The sequence below is a fragment of the Balaenoptera borealis genome (assembly GCF_965194805.1).
Source record: "Balaenoptera borealis genome assembly, chromosome: 3".
NCBI classification, from domain to species: domain Eukaryota; kingdom Metazoa; phylum Chordata; class Mammalia; order Artiodactyla; family Balaenopteridae; genus Balaenoptera; species Balaenoptera borealis.
The window spans coordinates 113,737,534-113,757,684 of record NC_138866.1 but is presented as its reverse complement, the minus strand read 5'-3'; the positions used below and the strand labels follow the sequence as shown (position 1 = coordinate 113,757,684).

Here is a 20,151-nt window from a genome sequence, read left to right as displayed (position 1 = left end):
AAGTGTTCAAGGTAGACTTGTTGCACTGAAAACAAAACCATACACGAGCTCCTATTTTTCCTTACTCTGAAGTATTGGTCCCAGTGTTGTCAGAGAGCATTAATTCTCTGCTGAAAGAATAAAGAGGCAGTGTAACATAGTGTGAACAGAATGGACTCCAGCTAACCTGCTGGATTTGCATTCCAGATGCCTGTCTTGGACAAGTTCTTTGACTCTTTGTGCCTCAGTTTCCTCATGCATGAAACAAGGATAAAGTAGTATTTTATTTCACGGCTTTTTGTGAAGATTAAATGTTTCATATCTGTAAAGAACTTAGGGTAGTGCCTGGTACATAGTAAGTGCTATGTAAACATTAGCTGTTATTAATTACTCCTTAGTTAACTCTGCTTATTCAGTCCCTTTTATGTGCATTTAACGACTGAGGATGAGCTTTTCTTTTCTCTTGTTTTTCAGTTTTATTGAGATATAATTGACATACAGCAAGGAAGAGTTTTTTTATTTTATTTTTGCCCAGTGTTTAAGCTCCTCTCAGTTCTCTTAAGAAATATTATAGAAATAAAAACCTCTTAAATGGTTATTTTCTTACTCTTTTTCTTTAATTTTTTAATTTAATTTAATTTATTTTTTAAAACAGCAGGTTCCTATCAGTCATCAATTTTATACACATCAGTGTATACATGTCAATCCCAATCGCCCAATTCAGCACACCACCATCCCCACCCCACCGCGACTTTCCCCCCTTGGTGTCCATACATTTGTTCTCTACATCTGTGTCTCAACTACTGCCCTGCAAACCGGTTCATCTGTACCATTTTCCTAGTTTCCACATACATGCGTTAATATACGATATTTGTTTTTCTCTTTCTGACTTACTTCACTCTGTATGACAGTCTCTAGATCCATCCACGGCTCAACAAATGACCCAATTTCGTTCCTTATTATAGCTGAGTAATATTCCATTGTATATATGTACCACATCTTCTTTATACATTCGTCTGTTGATGGGCATTTAGGTTGCTTCCATGACCTGGCTATTGTAAATAGTGCTGCAATGAACATTGGGGTGCATGTGTCTTTTTGAATTATGGTTTTCTCTGGGTATATGCCCAGTAGTGGGATTGCTGGATCATATGGTAATTCTATTTTTAGTTTTTTAAGGAACCTCCATACTGTTCTGCATAGTGGCTGTATCAGTTTACATTCCCACCAACAGTGCAGGAGGGTTCCCTTTTCTCCACACCCTCTCCAGCATTTGTTGTTTGTAGATTTTCTGATGATGCCTATTCTAACGGGTGTGAGGTGATACCTTATTGTAGTTTTGATTTGCATTTCTCTAATAATTAGTGATGTTGAGCAGCTTTTCATGTGCCTCTTGGCCATCTGTATGTCTTCTTTGGAGAAATGTCTATTTAGGTCTTCTGTCCATTTTTGGATTGCGTTGTTTGTTTCTTTAATACTGAGCTGCATGAGCTGTTTATATATTTTGGAGATTAATCCTTTGTCCGTTGATTCGTTTGCAAATATTTTCTCCCATTCTGAGGGTTGTCTTTTCGTCTTGTTTATGGTTTCCTTTGCTGTTCAAAAGCTTTTAAGTTTCATTAGGTCCCATTTGTTTATTTTTGTTTCTATTTCCATTACTCTAGGAGGTAGATCAAAAAAGATCTTGCTGTGATTTATGTCAAAGAGTGTTCTTCCTATGTTTTCCTCTAACAATTTTATAGTGTCTGGTCTTACATTTAGGTCTCCAATCCATTTTGAGTTTATTTTTGTATATGGTGTTAGGGAGTGTTCTAATTTCATTCTTTTACATGTAGCTGTCCAGTTTTCCCAGCACCACTTATTGAAGAGACTGTCTTTTCTCCATTGTATATCCTTGCCTCCTTTGTCATAGATTAGTTGACCATAGATGCGTGTGTTTATCTCTGGGTTTTCTATCTTGTTGCATTGATCTATGTTTCTGTTTTGTACCAGTACCATATTGTCTTGATGACTGTAGCTTTGTAGTATAGTCTGAAGTCAGGGAGTCTGATGCCTCCAGCTCCGCTTTTTTTTTTTTTTTTTTTTTTACATTCAGCTCAGATGGAGGCTGAGCTTTTTTTTTTTTTTTTTTTTTTTTATTTATTTTTGGCTGTGTTGGGTCTTCATTTCTGTGTGAGGACTTTCTCTAGTTGTGGCGAGCGGGGGGGCCACTCTTCATCGCGGTGCGCGGGCCTCTTACTATCGTGGCCTCTCTTGTTGCGGAGCACAGGCTCCAGACACGCAGGCTCAGTAGTTGTGGCTCACGGGCCTAGTTGCTCCGCGGCATGTGGGATCTTCCCAGACCAGGGCTCAAACCCGTGTCCCCTGCATTGGCAGGCAGATTCTCAACCACTGCGCCACCAGGGAAGCCCCAGCTCCGCTTTTTTCCCTCAAGACTGCTTTGGCTATTTGGCGTGTTTTGTGTCTTCATACAAATTTTAAAATTTTTTGTTCTAGTTCCGTAAAAAATGCCATTGGTAATTTGATAGGGATTGCATTGAATCTGTAGATTGCTTTGGGTAGTAGAGTCATTTTCACAATATTGATTCTTCCAATCCATGAACATGGTATATCTCTCCATCTGTTGGTATCATCTTTAATTCCTTTCATCAGTGTCTTACAATTTTCTGCATACAGGTCTTTTGTCTCCCTAGGTAGGTTTATTCCTAGGTATTTTATTCTTTTTGTTGCAGTGGTAAATGTGAGTGTTTCCTTAATTTCTCTTTCAGATTTTTCAACATTAGTGTATAGGAATGCAAGAGATTTCTGTGCATTAATTTTGTATCCTGCAACTTTACCAAATTCATTGATTAGCTCTAGTAGTTTTCTGCTGGCATCTTTAGGATTCTCTATGTATAGTATCATGTCATCTGCAAACAGTGAGTTTTACTTCTTCTTTTCCAATTTGTATTCCTTTTATTTCTTTTTCTTCTCTGGCTGCCATGGCTAGGACTTCCAAAACTATGTTGAATAATAGTGCTGAGAGTGGACATCCTTGTCTTGTTCCTGATCTTAGAGGAAATGCTTTCAGTTTTTCACCATTGAGAATGATGTTTGCTGTGGGTTTGTCATATATGGCCTTTATTATGTTGAGGTAGGTTCCCTCTATGCCCACTTTCTGGAGAGTTCTTATCATAAATGGGTGTTGAATTTTGTCAAAAGCTTTTTCTGCATCTATTGAGATGATCATATGGTTTTTATTCTTCAATTTGTTTTTTGTTTTGTTTTTTTTTTGGCTGCGTTCGGTCTTCATTGCTGCACGCGGGCTTTCTCTAGTTACAGCAAGCGGGGATTACTCTTCGTCGTGGTACGCGGGCTTCTCATTGCGGTGGCTGCTCTTGTTGCAGAGCACAGGCTCTAGGCATGTGGGCTTCAGTAGTTGTGGCATGTGGGCTCAGTAGTTGTGGCTCACGGGCTTAGTTGCTCCGTGGCATGTGGGATCTTCCCAGACCAGGGCTCGAATCCGTGTCCCCTGCATTGGCAGGCGGATTCTTAACCACTGCGCCACCAGGGAAGCCCTTCAATTTGTTAATATGGTGTATCACATTGATTGATTTGCGTATATTGAAGAGTCCTTGCATCCTTGGGATAAATCCCACTTGATCATGCTGTATGATCCTTTTAATGTGTTGTTGGATTCTGTTTGCTAGTATTTTGTTGAGGATTTTCGCATCTATATTCATCAGTGTTATTGGTCTGTAATTTTCTTTTTTTGTAGTATCTTTGTCTGCTTTTGGTATCAGGGTGATGGTGGCTTCATAGAATGAGTTAGGGAGTGTTCCTTCCTCTGCAATTTTTTGGAAGAGTTTGAGAAGGATGGGTGTTAGCTCTTCTGTAAATGTTTGATAGAATTCACCTTTGAAGCCATGTGGTCCTGGACTTTTGTTTGTTGGAAGATTTTTAATCACAGTTTCAATTTCATTACTTGCGATCGGTCTGTACATATTCTCTATTTCTTCCTGGTTCAGTCATGGAAAGTTATATCTTTCTAAGAATTTGTCCATTTCTTCCAGGTTGTCCATTTTATTGGCACAGAGTTGCTTGTAGTAGTCTCTTAGGATGCTTTGTATTTCTGCCGTGTCTGTTGTAACTTCTCCTTTTTCATTTCTAATTTTATTGACTTGAGTCCTCTCCCTCTTTTTCTTGATGAGTCTGGCTAATGGTTTATCAATTTTGTTTATCTTCTCAAAGAACCAGCTTTTAGTTTTATTGATCTTTGCTGCTGTTTTCGTTGTTTCTATTTCATTTATTTCTGCTCTGATCTTTATGATTTATTTCCTTCTGCTAACTTTGGGTTTTGTTTGTTCTTCTTTCTCTAGTTCCTTTAGGTGTAATGTTAGATTGTTTTTTTGAGATTTTTCTTGTTTCTTGAGGTAGGCTTGTATAGCTATAAACTTCCCTCTTAGAACTGCTTTTGCTGCATCCCATAGGTTTTGGATCGTCGTGTTTTCATTGTCATTTGTCTCTAGGTATTTTTTGATTTCCTCTTTGATTTCTTCAGTGATCTCTTGGTTATTTAGTAACATATTGTTTAGTATGCATGTGTTTGTGTTTTTCACATTTTTTCCCGGTAATTCATTTCTAATCTCATAGTGTTGTGATCAGAAAAGATGCTTGATATGATTTCAATTTTCTTAAATTTACTGAGGCTTGATTTGTGACCCTAGATGTGATCTATCCTGGAGAATGTTCTGTGCGCACTTGAGAAGAAAGTGTAATCTGCTGTTTTTGGATGGAATGTCCTATAAATATCAATTAAATCTGTCTGGTCTGTTGTGCCATTTAAAGCTTCTGTTTCCTTGTTTATTTTCATTTTGGATAATCTGTCCATTGGTGTAAGTGAGGTGTTAAAGTCCCCCACTATTATTGTGTTACTGTCGATTTCCTCTTTTATAGCTGTTACAGTTGCCTTATGTATTGAGGTGCTCCTATGTTGTGTGCATATATATTTATAATTGTTATATCTTCTTCTTGGATTGATCCCTTGATCATTATGTAGTGTCCTTCCTTGTCTCTTGTAGCATTCTTTATTTTAAAGTCTATTTTATCTGAAATGAGTATAGCTACTGCAGCTTTCTTTTGATTTCCATTTGCATGGAATATCTTTTTCCATCCCCTCACTTTCAGTCTGTATGTGTCCCTAGGTCTGAAGTGGGTCTCTTGTATACAGCCTATATACGGGTCTTGTTTTTGTATCCATTCAGCCAGTCTATGTCTTTTGGTTGGAGCATTTAATCCATTTACATTTAAGGTAATTATTGATACGTATGTTCCTATTCCCATTTTCTTAATTGTTTTGGGTTTGTTTTTGTAGGTCTTTTCCTTCTCTTGTGTTTCCTGCCTAGAGAAGTTCCTTTAGCATTTGTTGTAGAGCTGGTTTGGTGGTGCTGAATTCTCTTAGCTTTTGCTTGTCTGTAAAGGTTTTAATTTCTCTGTCAAATCTGAATGAGATCCTTGCTGGGTAGAGTAATCTTGGTTGTAGGTTTTTACCCTTCATCACTTTAAATATGTCCTGCCACTCCCTCTGGCTTGCAGAGTTTCTCCTGAAAGATCAGATGTTAACCTTATGGGGATTCCCTTGTATGTTATTTGTTGTTCTTCCCTTGCTGCTTTTAATATTTTTTCTTTGTGTTTAATTTTTGATAGTTTGATTAATATATGTCTTGGTGTGTTTCTCCTTGGATTTATCCTGTATGGGACTCTCTGTGCTTCCTGGACTTGATTAGCAATTCTCATATCAGACAAAATAGACTTTAAAACAAAGACTATTGCAAGAGACAAAGAAGGACACTACATAATGATCAACGTATCATTCCAAGAAGAAGATATAACAATTGTAAATATTTATGCACCCAACATAGGAGCACCTCAATACATAAGGCAAATACTAACAGCCATAAAAGGGGAAATTGACAGTAACACAATCATAGTAGGGGTCTTGAACACCGCACTTTCACCAGTGGACAGATCCTCCAAAATGAAAATAAATAAGGAAACACAAGCTTTAAATGATACATTAAACAAGATGGACTTAGTTGATATTTACGGGACATTCCATCCAGAAACAACAGAATACACTTTCTTCTCAAGTGCTCATGGAACATTCTCCAGGATAGATCATATCTTGGGTCACAAATCAAGCCTTAGTAAATTTAAGAAAATTGAAATCGTATCAAGTATCTTTTCCGACCACAATGCTATGAAACTAGATATCAATTACAGGAAAAAACCTGTAAAAAATACAAATGCATGGAGGCTAAACAATGCACTACTTAATAACCAAGAGATCACTGAAGAAATCAAAGAGGAAATCAAAAAATACCTAGAAACAAATGACAATGAAAACACGACGACCCAATACCTATGGGATGCAGCAAAAGCAGTTCTAAGAGGGCAGTTTATAGCAATACCATCCTACCTTAAGAAACAAGAAACATCTCAAATAAACAACCTAACCTTACACCTAAAGCAATTAGAGAAAGAAGAACAAAAAACCCCCAAAGTTAGCAGAAGGAAAGAACTCATAAAGATCAGAAATAAATGAAAAAGAAATGAAGGAAACGATAGCAAAGATCAATAAAACTAAAAGCTGGTTCTTTGAGAAGATAAACAAAACTGATAAACCATTAGCCAGACTCATCAAGAAAAAAAGGGAGAAGACTCAAATCAATAGAATTAGAAATGAAAAAGGAGAAGTAACAACTGACACTGCAGAAATCCAAAGGATCATGAGAGATTACTACAAGCAACTATATGCCAATAAAATGGACAACCTGGAAGAAACGGACAAATTCTTAGAAAAGCACAACCTACTGAGACTGAACCAGGAAGAAATAGAAAATATGAACAGACCAGTCACAAGCACTGAAATTGAAACTGTGATTAAAAATCTTCCAACAAACAAATGCCCAGGACCAGGTGGCTTCACAGGCGAATTCTATGAGACATTTAGAGAATAGCTAACACCTATCCTTCTCAAACTCTTCCAAAATATAGCAGAGGGAGGAACACTCCCAAACTCTACTAGGCCACCATCACCCTGATACCAAAACCAGACAAAGATGTCAGAAAGAAAGAAAACTACAGGCCAATATCACTGATGAACATAGATGCAAAAATCCTCAACAAAATGCTAGCAAACAGAATCCAACAGCACATTAAAAAGATCATACACCATGATCAAGTGGGGTTTATCCCAGGAATGCAAGGATTCTTCAGTATACGCAAATCAATCAATGTGATACACCATATTAACAAGTTGAAGGAGCAAAACCATATGATCATCTCAATAGATGCAGAAAAAGCTTTTGACAAAATTCAACACCCATTTATGGTAAAAACCCTCCAGAAAGTAGGCATAGAGGGAACTTACCTCAACATAATAAAGGCCATATATGACAAACCCACAGCCAACATCATCCTCAATGGTGAAAAACTGAAAGCATTTCCAATAAGATCAGGAACAAGACAAGGTTGCCCACTCTCACCACTATTATTCAACATAGTTTTGGAAGTTTTAGCCACAGCAATCAGAAAAGAAAAAGAAATAAAAGGAATCCACATTGGAAAAGAAGAAGTAAAGCTGTCACTGTTTGCAGATGACATGATACTATACATAGAGAATCCTAAAGACTCTACCAGAAAACTACTAGTGTTAGTCAATGAATTTGGTAAAGTAGCAGGATACAAAATTAATGCACAGAAATCTCTTGCATTCCTATACACTAATGATGAAAAATCTGAAAGTGAAGTTAAGAAAACATTCCCATTTACCATTGCAACAAAAAGAATAAAATATCTAGGAATAAACCTACCTAAGGAGACAAAAGACCTGTATGCAGAAAATTATAAGACACTGATGAAAGAAATTAAAGATGATACAAACAGCTGGAGAGATATACCATGTTCTTGGATTGGAAGAATGAACATAGTGAAAATGACTCTACTACCCAAAGCAATCTACAGATTCAATGCAATCCCTATCAAACTACCACTGGCATTTTTCACAGAACTAGAACAAAAAATTTCACAATTTGTATGGAAACACAAAAGACCCCGAATAGCCAAAGCAATCTTGAGAAAGAAAAACGGAGCTGGAGGAATCAGGCTCCCTGACTTCAGACTATACTACAAAGCTACAGTAATCAAGACAGTATGGTACTGGCACAAAAACAGAAATATAGATCAGTGGAACAGGATAGAAATCCCAGAGATAAACCCACGCACATATGGTCATCTTATCTTTGATAAAGGAGGCAAGAATATACAGTGGAGAAAAGACAGCCTCTTCAATAAGTGGTGCTGAGAGAACTGGACAGCTACATGTAAAAGAATGAAAGTAGAGCACTCCCTAACATCATATACAAAAATAAACTCAAATTGACTTAAAGACCTAAATGTAAGGCCAGACACTATCAAACTCTTAGAGGAAAACATAGGTAGAACACTGTATGACATAAATCACAGCAAGATCCTTTTTGACCCACCTCCTAGAGAAATGGAAATAAAAACAAAAATAAACAAATGGGACCTAATGAAACTTAAAAGCTTTTGAACAGCAAAGGAAACCATAAACAAGACGAAAAGACAACCCTCAGAATGGGAGAAAATATTTGCAAATGAAGCAACTGACAAAGGATTCATCTCCAAAATTTATAAGCAGCTCATGCAGCTCAATATCAAAAAAACAAACAACCCAATCCAAACATGGACAGAAGACCTAAATAGACATTTCTGCAAAGAAGGTATACAGATTGCCAACAAACACATGAAAGAATGCTCAACATCATTAATCATTAGAGAAATGCAAATCAAAACTACAATGAGGTATCACCTCACACCAGTCAGAATGGCCATCATCAAAAAATCTACGAACAATAAATGCTGGAGAGGGTGTGGAGAAAAGGGAACCCTCTTGCACTGTTGGTGGGAATGTAAATTGATACAGCCACTGTGGAGAACAGTATGGAGGTTCCTTAAAAAACTAAAAATAGAACTACCATATGACCCAGCAATACCACTACTGGGCGTATACCCCGAGAAAACCATAATTCAAAAAGAGTCATGTACCACAATGTTCATTGCAGCTCTATTTACAATAGCCAGGACATGGAAGCAACCTAAGTGTCCATCAACAGATGAATGGATAAAGAAGATGTGGCACATATCTACAAGGGAATATTACTCAGCCATGAAAAGAAACGAAATTGAGTTATTTGTAGTAAGGTGGATGGACCTAGAGTCTGTCATACAGAGTGAAGTAAGTCAGAAAGAGAAAAACAAATACCATATGCTAACACATATATATGGAATCTAAAAAAAAAAAAAAGTCGTCATGAAGAACATAGAGGCAAGACGGGATTAAAGACGCAGACCTACTAGAGAATGGACTTGAGGATATGGAGAGGGGGAAGGGTAAGCTGCAACAAAGTGAGAGAGTGGCATTGGACATACATACAGTACCAAATATAAAATAGATAGCTAGTGGGAAGCAGCCTCATAGCACAGGGAGATCAGCTCAGTGCTTTGTGACTACCTAGAGGGGTGGGATAGGGACGGTGGGAGGGAGGGAGACGCCAGAGGGAAGAGATATGGGGATATATGTATATGTATAACTGATTCACTTTGTTATAAAGCAGAAACTAACACACCATTGTAAAGCAATTATACTCCAATAAAGATGTTAAAAAAAAAAAAAGCTTATGGCAAGGGGCCTTCCCTGATGGTGCAGTGGTTAAGAATCCACCTGCCAGTGCAGCGGATATGGGTTCGAGCCCTAGTCTGGAAGATCCCACAAGCCCGTGGGCCACGACTACTTCGCCTAGCGCTGTAGAGCCCGCGAGCCACAGCTACTGAGCCCATGCACCTAGAGCTCGTGCTCCGCAACAAGAGAAGCCACCACAATGAGAAGCCCAGGCACTGCAACAAAGAGTAGCCCCCACTTGCAGCAACTAGAGAAAGCCCGCACGCAGCAACGAAGACCCAATGCAGCCAAAATTAAAAAATAATAAATAATAAATTTATTTTTTTTAAAAAAAGCTTGTGGCAAAAGTTTTCAAGAATTACTAGTTTTTAACCTTTGAACCATAAGCCTTAAGTGATTTGGACTTTGATTGATTTAGAATAGAATAGTAATATTTTAGAGCTGGAAGAGAACTTAAGAGTGTCATATGGTCCAAAACTGCAAAAAATGTGTAGTTAAGGGTATTTAGTCCAGGTGCTTTGATTCACACAGCAAATATTTGGCTAATTTGGGACTTTCTCCTCAGTTTTTAACTCATTGAGAGTATTTTTTTAATATTCTCTACAAATGGCTCTTGTTTTACAACTTTTCAGGAATGTCAATGTTTGATTTAGCAAGTTGATTTAGAAAAGTGGAGTTATTAACAAACCAAGTAGTTAAATCATGCACCTAATTCCAGAAGAAAGGTTGTTGCCATGGCAAACCACAGTGTGGATATTTTATGGGTTAAATGTTTAAAGTATTTTAAGAACAATGGCTCTTCCTACTTTCTTTTTTGCTGAACCTTTGTATAAAAAGAAATTTAGAAAAAGCTTCTTGTATCCTTGGCTCTTTTCCTCCAGAGCCTTATAACTTTTACTTTAAGTCTTTGTTTTTTATTTTAAGATATTCCTTTCAGTTTCTACCATATCCACATGGTCATATATAGTTCCTTTTTTATCATCACAAAAGTTATTGAAGGTTTTTTTGTTATCTTTACAAATTTGGCTTATTGGGAACTGGAGTTGAGACTTTGCAATACAGGACCCTTTATAAATTTTTTACCCACCGGATAAACTGAAAGTCCAGTTTGCCTACATTCATAATATCCACTTGAATTTTATACATCCATTCTTTTGATGCAAAAATATTGAAATGTTTATTAAAAAACAAAATCCCAACAGAGCAATGAGCATAACTTAATGTCCTAAATAAGTAGGGTTTAACATACTAATCTGCTGGGGACATATTAAAAATGTTTAAGAAAGTGGAAAATTTCTAGGTGATGAGACAACTTATTGTATCATTGTTCATAATAGTCCCCCCAAAAGGAAACAACCTAAATGTCCCTCAGTAGGGGAATGGATAAAATAAACTATGTTTCTTTCATTAATGGAATACTATCCAGCGGTTCAGATGAAGAAAGTAGATCTGTATCAACGTAACTAATTCTCAAAATCATTTTGATGAGTGAGAAAGCAAGCCATAAAGGCGTATATTCAGCGCATCACCATTTATATAAAGTTATAAAGCATACAAAACAATGATACGTACTTAAAGATGTGTATATTTACATAGTAGAAGTTTTTAAAATGCATGTGAATGAAATGCACTAGCTTCAGGCTAGTAGTTAACTCTAGAGGACAGAAAGGGATGGAAGATGAGGCTTTAGTTAAATCTGTAATTTTTTTGTTTCTTTATAAATTAAAATATCGGAAGCAAATAAGGTCATTGTTAACATTTGTTAAAACTAGGGGGTGAGTAAATGGGTGTTTGTTATGGTAATCTCTTAATATTTAAAAACTGTATTTCTTAAAGTAAGTGTATTTTCTTTATGTATTTGTTCTCAGTGCTAAGTATCTGTCCTCATGTACTGGTCCATGCAGGCACTCTCCATCATGTATGCACAAACACATCCCCTCACATTCATTCCTTTAACAAGTATTTATTAAGTATTTCTACATAATAGGCACTGTTTTGGGTGCTAGATACAGCAGTGGACAAAACAAAGCCCTTACCATCATGGAGCTTATGTTCTAGTGGTGGGAGGCAGATAATAAATTAGAGAATATACAATATGCCCAGTGGTGGTAAGTGCTATCTATGCATGGAAGAAAAAAAAAAAAAAACCAGATAGGGGCAGTAGGGAGGACTGGGGAGGGTAGAGGGAGACTTGTTATTGTATATAAGGTGATGAAAGGAAGGCTGTCTAATAAAGTGACATTTGAGTTGAGGCCTGAAGGAGGTGAGGAAATGTGCTCTGTGAATGTATCTGTCACCACCTCATGTCAAGTGGTGACATCTCCTAAGTTAAATATCCATTTCAGACTTCTCGCCTTACCTCCATTTGACTCTATGCTTGGATGTCTAATAGATGTTTCAAACTTAAGATGTCTGAAACTCCTTTTCTTTACCCCCAAATCTGCTTTACCCATAGTCTTCTTCATCTCATTTGTAGCTAGGACTAGGAATTTGAGACTCTTTGGGGAGTAGCTGTTATTTAAAGGCGTGGTACTAAATAGATGAGATCATTTAGAGAAAATAAAAGATCACATTTAATGATCAGGAAAAGAGAGGGGATGCTACAAGGGAGATTGAGGACTGGCCAGAGATTTGGTGGCGAGGGACCCAAGAGAGTGTGATGCCTCAAAAGCCAAGAAAGGAAAATGTTTCAGGAAGGGAGTCATTAGTGGTGTCAAAATCTGCTGAGAGGTTGAAAAAGATGAAGACTAGGAATCAACTCTTAACATTTGGCATCATTAAAGTTGTTAAAGTGTTCTTTTAAAAAAATGATGGGATTAAAACCTGGTTTGGAATGGATTCATGAAAGAATAGGAAATAAGGAAATGGATATGGCAAATTACAACTCTTGAGTTTTGGTATAAAGAACTGGAGAAAAATCTGGCAGTATCTGAAAGGTGTTGTGGAATCAAAAGAAAGGTCTACATACACGAGTAGGTATTTCTTTTTATCATTTCTGCCCAGAGTTTGGACTTAGAATAAAATCTAAATTTTTGTGGTTTACTTTTGTTTTAAAGGGTCGCTTTCCTCATGCTATTGCTATCGCAAGGGGAAAATATGTTACATTTTATTTCTGAAAGAAAATTAGGCAATAACTCCAATAAAATGCTGACAAAATAACCAAGTGAAAATAAAAAGAAATCTGTCACTACATCTTAGGAAATACATACCGGAGAGATCAAAGAGATTCCATTTTATTAAGTTACTACCTTTTACAATTTAATGATATTTCCTTTTTTTTTTAATTCAGTGGGGATCAGCAGTGTACTTATGTTATAAAAAATCGGTGGCAAAGACTAACACTGTATCTTACAAAGCTGGTAAGTATAATTTTTCATGGAATACTTTATAAATGTATTATGGGGCCAATAAGATTAAAGAAAAAAAAACGAAACCTGTCTTACGATGTGTTAGTGTCAGGACTGGGACTATATAACCCATGTCTTTTGATTGTTTTGTCTTCATCCATACTTTATTGGATGCTTAATGGAATATTAATTTTAAAAGAAGGCAAGGTTTTTAAAATATTAGGTTTAAGTAAATAACTAATAAGTAGATATCGTTCTCTTTAAGTTTTTAAATCAGTAGAAAATGTGGAAAAGTATTTATTGTCCTTTTAAATTAATGTTTCCTTAATAGTTATATTAAATTTAATCAAATCTATAGTTCATATGTAATTATATTTCAAAATCACCTGAAATATTGTAAACTAACTTGTAATTTTATAATGCATAGTTGAATTGCCAGAAACCTCAAAATATCAAATTATGTACAAGAGAGCAGATTCAACCTTTTAAAAAATAAATTTTTAAAGTTAGTGTCCTAGACTCCTACCTTCTTCTATCTGTGATTTTCTGGGGTCCACAGCTCATCGCTATTTCTATAGTTACTTAAAGGCTATACTGTTACTTCATGACTTGAGAAAGTAATGGAGACTTAACTGTAAATCCTTATGGGATCAACTGGCTGGCTAGCATATAATTAGAGAATTTTAGAACTGCCTTGGACCTCTATATCTAGTTCATCTCACTTTATAGATGAGAAAACCAGAGACCTATAGGTACATGATTTGTCCAAAGTCAAACAGATATTAGTGTGGCAGACCAACCACTCATATTCTTAGTTTATCATTTTGTATTTAACATCATGTCTGGTGATGGTTTCCACTTGACTTTAAGGGTTCAAGGTCAGGGAATCTATTTTCTGTTTCTAGTCCCACAAAATCCAGGACAAGAGTCTGCTCCGAGGGTTTGTTAGGTAGAAGATACCTGAACTACTCTCTAGACTAGTCTATTTAACATGAAATAATGTACCACTTGAAACTCTATTTTCATATATTCTGGGATTATTCAGAAGCTGCGGTTAAGCTGATACTATTTTAAAGACATTGTAAATATGTGACTTCTATTTTTATGTGTATTTTTCTTGTATTTGTCCTAGAAGTTATATATATAGTCCTATAGACTATCTATTTTAACGTGTCAAAAAAACCCCAAGGGAAAGTTATTGAAAGCTAGTGAAGTGGGTATATGCATTTGAACATTTCAAAAAAAAATAGTATGTTCATATGCTTTAAGACAGTGTGACCACAAAATGAACTTTTAGGAGTGTGTTTATATTTGTGTATGTTTCTTTAGAATAATCTTTTCTTGTTTACCTTACTAGCCTTTGTGGATGAAGCTTGATAAATATTACATAGTTAATATGAATAGTTTGAGGATTAAAATCTATATGAATCCTACTAACGTATTCAGAGTTACTTGGTGAACATATATGTAATGTTTTGGTCTTCCAAAAGTGTTAAATAATAAAGCATTTTAGCATCATTCAAATTATGAGCCCCTAAATTCAAGACATGATGAGTTAATATTTATTATTGTTTTTACAGGTCTAATTTGTAGATACCCTCAAGAAGATTATGAGTCATTCTCACTCCCAGAATCTGTTCCCCTATTTTGTTTACCAATGGGTGCAACTATTGAATGTTGGCCACCAAATAGCAAATACCCTCTCCCTGTATTTTCTACATTTGTGTTAACTGGAGCCTCAGCTGAAAAGGTACTATATGTTTAACAAATGATATCTGCAAATTTCTTGTATACTTTCAAGTCTTAAGTTTTATATGCAGGAACAATAGAAAAAATAACTGGTTAAATTGAATCTATTACACGCACCTCTTCCACTTTGTTAAAATAACTATATCGAGAGACACAGGAAAAGAGAATTTCATTCTGTCCCATATACCCAAGTGCTTCTTTTGTGAATATAGTGAAAGATTTTTTTTCATCATCAAATGATGATCCTTCATTGCTTCATTTTCTGTGTTACAGAAACTTAAAAGTAATACTAAAGAGATTATTAAATATGCAGTGTTATTTAGAATCATAAACTGTTATATTGTTGGAATGGACTTTGGAAATCATCTAGTCTAACATCTTCATTTTATATATTGGGAAATTGAGGTCTAGAGAAATTCAGTGAATTGTATGAAGTTGGAATATTTATTTCCTTATCTAAAATTCTGTCCCACTCTCTATTAAATAATTATTTTCAATCATTTTCTTATAGAGAATATTGATACAATTGCTTTTACTCTTTATTAAACAAATGCAATTTAATTAAAACACCTTTTTTTTCCCAGTAATAAGGAGACATGAGAGTTGTGCTGTGTAGTTTTGTTGTTGTTGTCGATGTTTTAACGTACTTCAAGAAAGCAAGAGAGGTGTCTCTTCACCACTGGGTTTCTGGTACCTGGCACCTTGCTTGGCTCATAGGCATATAATGGCTCCTAATAGCTCATCCATTAAATATTTAACTAATGATGTGATTGGAATAAATGATATAAGGCATATTTATCAAATATATTACTTGTTTTCCAGGTCTATGGTGCTGCTATTCAGTTTTATGAACCATACTCCGAAGAGAATCTCACAGAAAAACAGAGATTTCTTTTGGGTTTAGCATCATCAGCAGATGAGAAGTCTGATAGTTCCAAGACAGTTCACACTAGTAAATGCATCTGTCTTCTCTCTCACTGGCCTTTTTTTGATGCATTCAGGAAGTTTCTGACTTTTCTATATCGTTATTCCATCTCTGGACCTCATGTCCTTCCAATTGAGAAGTAAGTTAGAAGCCTTCTTGGTTCAAAATTTGGCAGCTCTTTCCATTATGTGTGGTGTATTTATACTGGTAATTGAGTAAATTTTATTTGGAAGCTAGATTTTTCAAGAGAAAAAAAGTTTGGTTGATTCAGTCAGGTAATATTTCTCTATTATACCTACAGTTTTGTTATTTTAGATAATTTTATCTCTAACAAAATGAAATAAATGTTTCATCTTTTTGATACTCTTTTGAAGTTTGGAGATCCTAATTAGCATTTTTTTTTACAGGTTTTGTTAATTCTTATTTTACATGTAATTTGGGTTTATATGAACCTTTAAAATATTCCTTACTATTTTTAGATATCATGAATTTAAAGGAAAAATTAGATACACGTATTTTTTATTCTTTTTAAAACTTTTGTGATTTACTTTAAGATCACTCAAACTGAATAATCTTTAATGTAGTAAGGTTTGACACAAATGAGATCTAAACATCACCACTGTCTATTTGACTATTGTTTATTTTATATCATCTATCACTTAAGCTCTTTTGTGTTCTTCGGCAGAATTCTGTGATTCTAATGACAGTTGAAAGTGATAGAATTATTATAAGAACAGTCAATGTAAAATATTACTTTATAATTTTTCCTTGCAGTTTTCTGCCCACATCTCAGTATTCTAATCCACCAGTTCTCAAATTTTTTAGTCTCAGGACCACTTTATACTCTTAAAAATGAAGACCCACCCCCAAAGAGCTTTTTTTAACGTGTTATATCTATTAATATTTACTACATTAGAAATTAAAACTGAGAACTTCAAAAATATTTATTAATTTATTTTAAAAAATGATAAACCTGGGCTTCCCTGGTGGCGCAGTGGTTGAGAATCTGCCTGCCAGTGCAGGGGACACGGTTTCGAGCCCTGGTCTGGGAAGATCCCACATGCCGCGGAGCAACTAGGCCTGTGAGCCACAATTACTGAGCCTGCGCATCTGGAGCCTGTGCTCCGCAACAAGAGAGGCCACGATAATGAGAGGCCCGCGCACCGCGATGAAGAGTGGCCCCCACTTGCCGCAACTAGAGAAAGCCCTCGCACAGAAACAAAGACCCAACACAGCCATAAATAAATAAATAAAAACCCAAAGTTTAAAAAAAAAAAAAAATGTAATGAGGTGGATGGAGTTAGAGTCTGTCATACAGAGTGAAGTAAGTCAGAAAGAGAAAAACAAATACAGCATGCTAACACATATATACGGAATCTAAGGAAAAAAAAAAAAAAAAAAAGGCCATGAAGAACCTAGTGGCAAGACGGGAATAAAGACACAGACCTACTAGAGAATGGACTTGAGGATATGGGGAGGGGGTGGGGTGAGATGTGACAGGGTAAGAGAGTGTCATGGACATATATACACTACCAAATGTAAAATAGATAGCTAGTGGGAAGCAGCCGCATAGCACAGGGAGATCAACTCGGTGCTTTGTGACCACCTAGAGGGGTGGGATGGGGAGGGTGGGAGAGAGGGAGATGCAAGAGGGAAGAGAAATGGGAACATATTGTATATGTATAACTGATTCACTTTGTTATAAAGCAGAAGCTAACACACTATTGTAAGGCAATTATACTTCAATAAAGATGTTTAAAAAAAAAAAATGATAAACCTGTTACATGTTATCATAAATATCTTTTTTTTTTTAATAACCATTTCCTAAAACAAAAAACTTAGGAAGAAGAGTGACATTGTTTTACATTTTTTGCAAATCTCTAATGTCTGGCTTAATTGAACATACCTGGGTTCTCATTTTATCTTATTTTTAATTTTTTTTGGCCATGCAGCATGTGGGATCTTAGTTCCCCAACCAGGCATTGAACCCATGCCTCCTGTATTGGGAGCACAGAGTCTTAACCACTGGACTGCCAGGGAAGTCCCATAGCTAGGTTCTCATATATGCTTGTGCTTTCAGTCTGTTGCAATATGTTGTTTTGGTTGACATAATGAAAAAAACGTGGCCTCACACAAATATGTTTGTGGAAAAGGGAGGGCATTTGAATAGTCTTTTCAGAAAATTGTGGATTTTCTTTTTTGACACTGCACCAAAACCTGACAAGTATAGTTTATTATAGGTTACTGTCAGTATGGAATCTAAAACTTTAGTGATGAACTTTCTCTGTTACAGTAAAATCTATTGGTCTGTCTCTTTGAGTGGAACTTTTATACATGTGTGATTTTGTAGCATCGTACATTGGTCATTTGGAAAATACTGGTTCACTGAGTTAACATAGATACATCTCATTATCAAAATTTAAAAATCAGATTTGTGAATATAACCACCTACATCAGAAAAATTTTTGAGTATTGAGAAATTGTCAAGTTTATGGTAGCAAGATTCTAATTTTTACTTGAAAGCTTGAATTTATTTACTTATTTGTTTGTTCCTCCTTTGGGGTTAACTGAGAAAAAGGTTTTAGTATTCCATTTTGATTTCTCCCTTGGCTTTTTAAAAACAGCTTTATTGAAATATAATTCACATATCACACAGTTCACCCATTTAAATTAGTATACAATTCAATGTTTTTTAAAAACATGCATTCTCAGGGTGTACAACCATTACCAAAATCTAATTTTAGAACATTTTCACCCCCTAGGAGAAACCCCATACCCATTAGGTGTCCTGCCCCATTCCCCACTTATCCACTCAGGTCTAAGCAACTTATATGGTCTTCTTTGACTGGATCCTTTCATCTTTTCGTAATGTTTCCAAGGTTCATCCGTATTGTACCATGTGACAGTACTACATTTCTTTTTATTGGAAAGCTTGAATTTAATTATTGGCAACAAGTACTGTAAGTTATTTTTCTTGAAGCAATAGCCTCACTTTGCTCATTTTAATGTAGAAAATATCTACTGAATACCCACATTGGATAACATTAATATGTCTTTTGTTCTTTCAAGGAAAAATGGCATTCTCTGGAAACAAAGCAAAACAAAAACAGCTAAATTCACTCACAACTCAGTCACACAAGTGCTCTTCCTCAAGACAAACATCATACTCCTGTATGCAGCAGAAGTGCTTTATGCATTCTTCCCCTTTCATCACACAGATTATTTATAAGTATACACCGCAGAGTCAAAATTTAGTAAAATTAATAGTATTTACTGCTTCATCCGAGACATTCTTAAGTGAAACTGAATACAACAGCTACAGTTCAGTGCCACTCCCTTGATTCATAGTAAGGGGCAGCAGTTTTATCCACAATGCTTTTGCACCATCAGTGCAAATATCAACACAGTGAAAATGGCAAACAGTGTCTTTAAAAAGTAGCTTTGACCTTGCAGATTCTCCCTGAATTGGTCTTGGGGATCTTTAGGTATTCATGGATCACACTTTGTTTTCTGCTATTCTAACTACTTCACATAATGCAAGCAGATGTGTGTCCTCTGGAACTCATTCCCCTTATCTTTTTGTTCTTAGACTGTGAGTGCCTTAGTAGTAGAAACTGGTAGTATATGGCTTTTAAAAAAATAATTCCCAACATGTCTGGCAGTATCTTATATATAGCAGGCAGTCAAAACATGTTTGTAAAAAATTAATAATTTTCTCTTCTGATGTTTTGTATCCAGTTGAAATTATCTCAGTTCTGAAACCAAGATGATTTGGAAATAGTTTAAAAGTAATAGAGAAATAAAATAGCTCATTCCTTAAAAAAGGATTGTTCACTATTGTTGCCTTTTTTCTTTTCCATGGTATTCAAAACAAAACCCATCAATCTAGCTTTTTATCTGTTCTCTTCTGGGGAAAAAACCCATAAAATCAGTAATAGAATTTTTAACCTATTGTTAATAGAAAGTATACTGTTCATGTTTTAGAAACAGTTAAACTCTTTCATTTTTCTGGAGTACTCAGTGGTTGCTTCATTTTAAAAATATGAGCAATTGACTAAAAAGTATATGCAAGAATTAGCTTCTTTGGTAATGTCCACATCTCTGTTACGTTGTTTGTTATCTTCTTAGGGAGAGGTAGAAGTTACAGTGGCTTTTCAGACATTAATAACACAAACGTTATTGAATGTGAGAAAGTATTAATATGAAAAGTTTTTGGGTGGGTTTAGATAGAAGGAACTTTCCTGGGACAAACGATTTTTGGTTGTTGTTTGTTCACTTGCTTTTGTAGTAGCAGGGATTTTGAAATTATAGGTACACAGAGCTTTTGACTCAACCTGGACTTGTGGTGACATGTTGACCTTTATAGCATATGGTATTCACTTTGGAATCAATCAGGTGTTTGTTTGTTT

General features: G+C 35.7%; 1 protein-coding gene and 1 long non-coding RNA gene across 10 annotated transcripts in view; one reads left to right on the top strand and one right to left on the bottom strand.

Moving 5' to 3' along the window:
* The window catches only part of DENND4A (DENN domain containing 4A), a 135,912-nt gene that overhangs the window by 44,224 nt on the left and 71,537 nt on the right, over positions 1 to 20,151 (top strand). For all 9 annotated transcript variants that reach the window (XM_082383216.1, XM_082383218.1, XM_082383213.1 and 6 more), the window contains 3 exons: positions 13,011 to 13,080; positions 14,649 to 14,818; positions 15,640 to 15,881. In XM_082383216.1, the coding sequence (XP_082239342.1) occupies positions 13,011 to 13,080; positions 14,649 to 14,818; positions 15,640 to 15,881 (482 nt within the window). The remainder of the gene's footprint in view (positions 1 to 13,010; positions 13,081 to 14,648; positions 14,819 to 15,639; positions 15,882 to 20,151) is intronic.
* Positions 16,019 to 20,151, bottom strand: LOC309624868. The gene is made up of 2 exons (XR_014242182.1): positions 17,520 to 20,151; positions 16,019 to 16,715 (listed from the first exon to the last, which is right to left on the bottom strand). It is a non-coding gene; the product is annotated as an uncharacterized lncRNA (long non-coding RNA).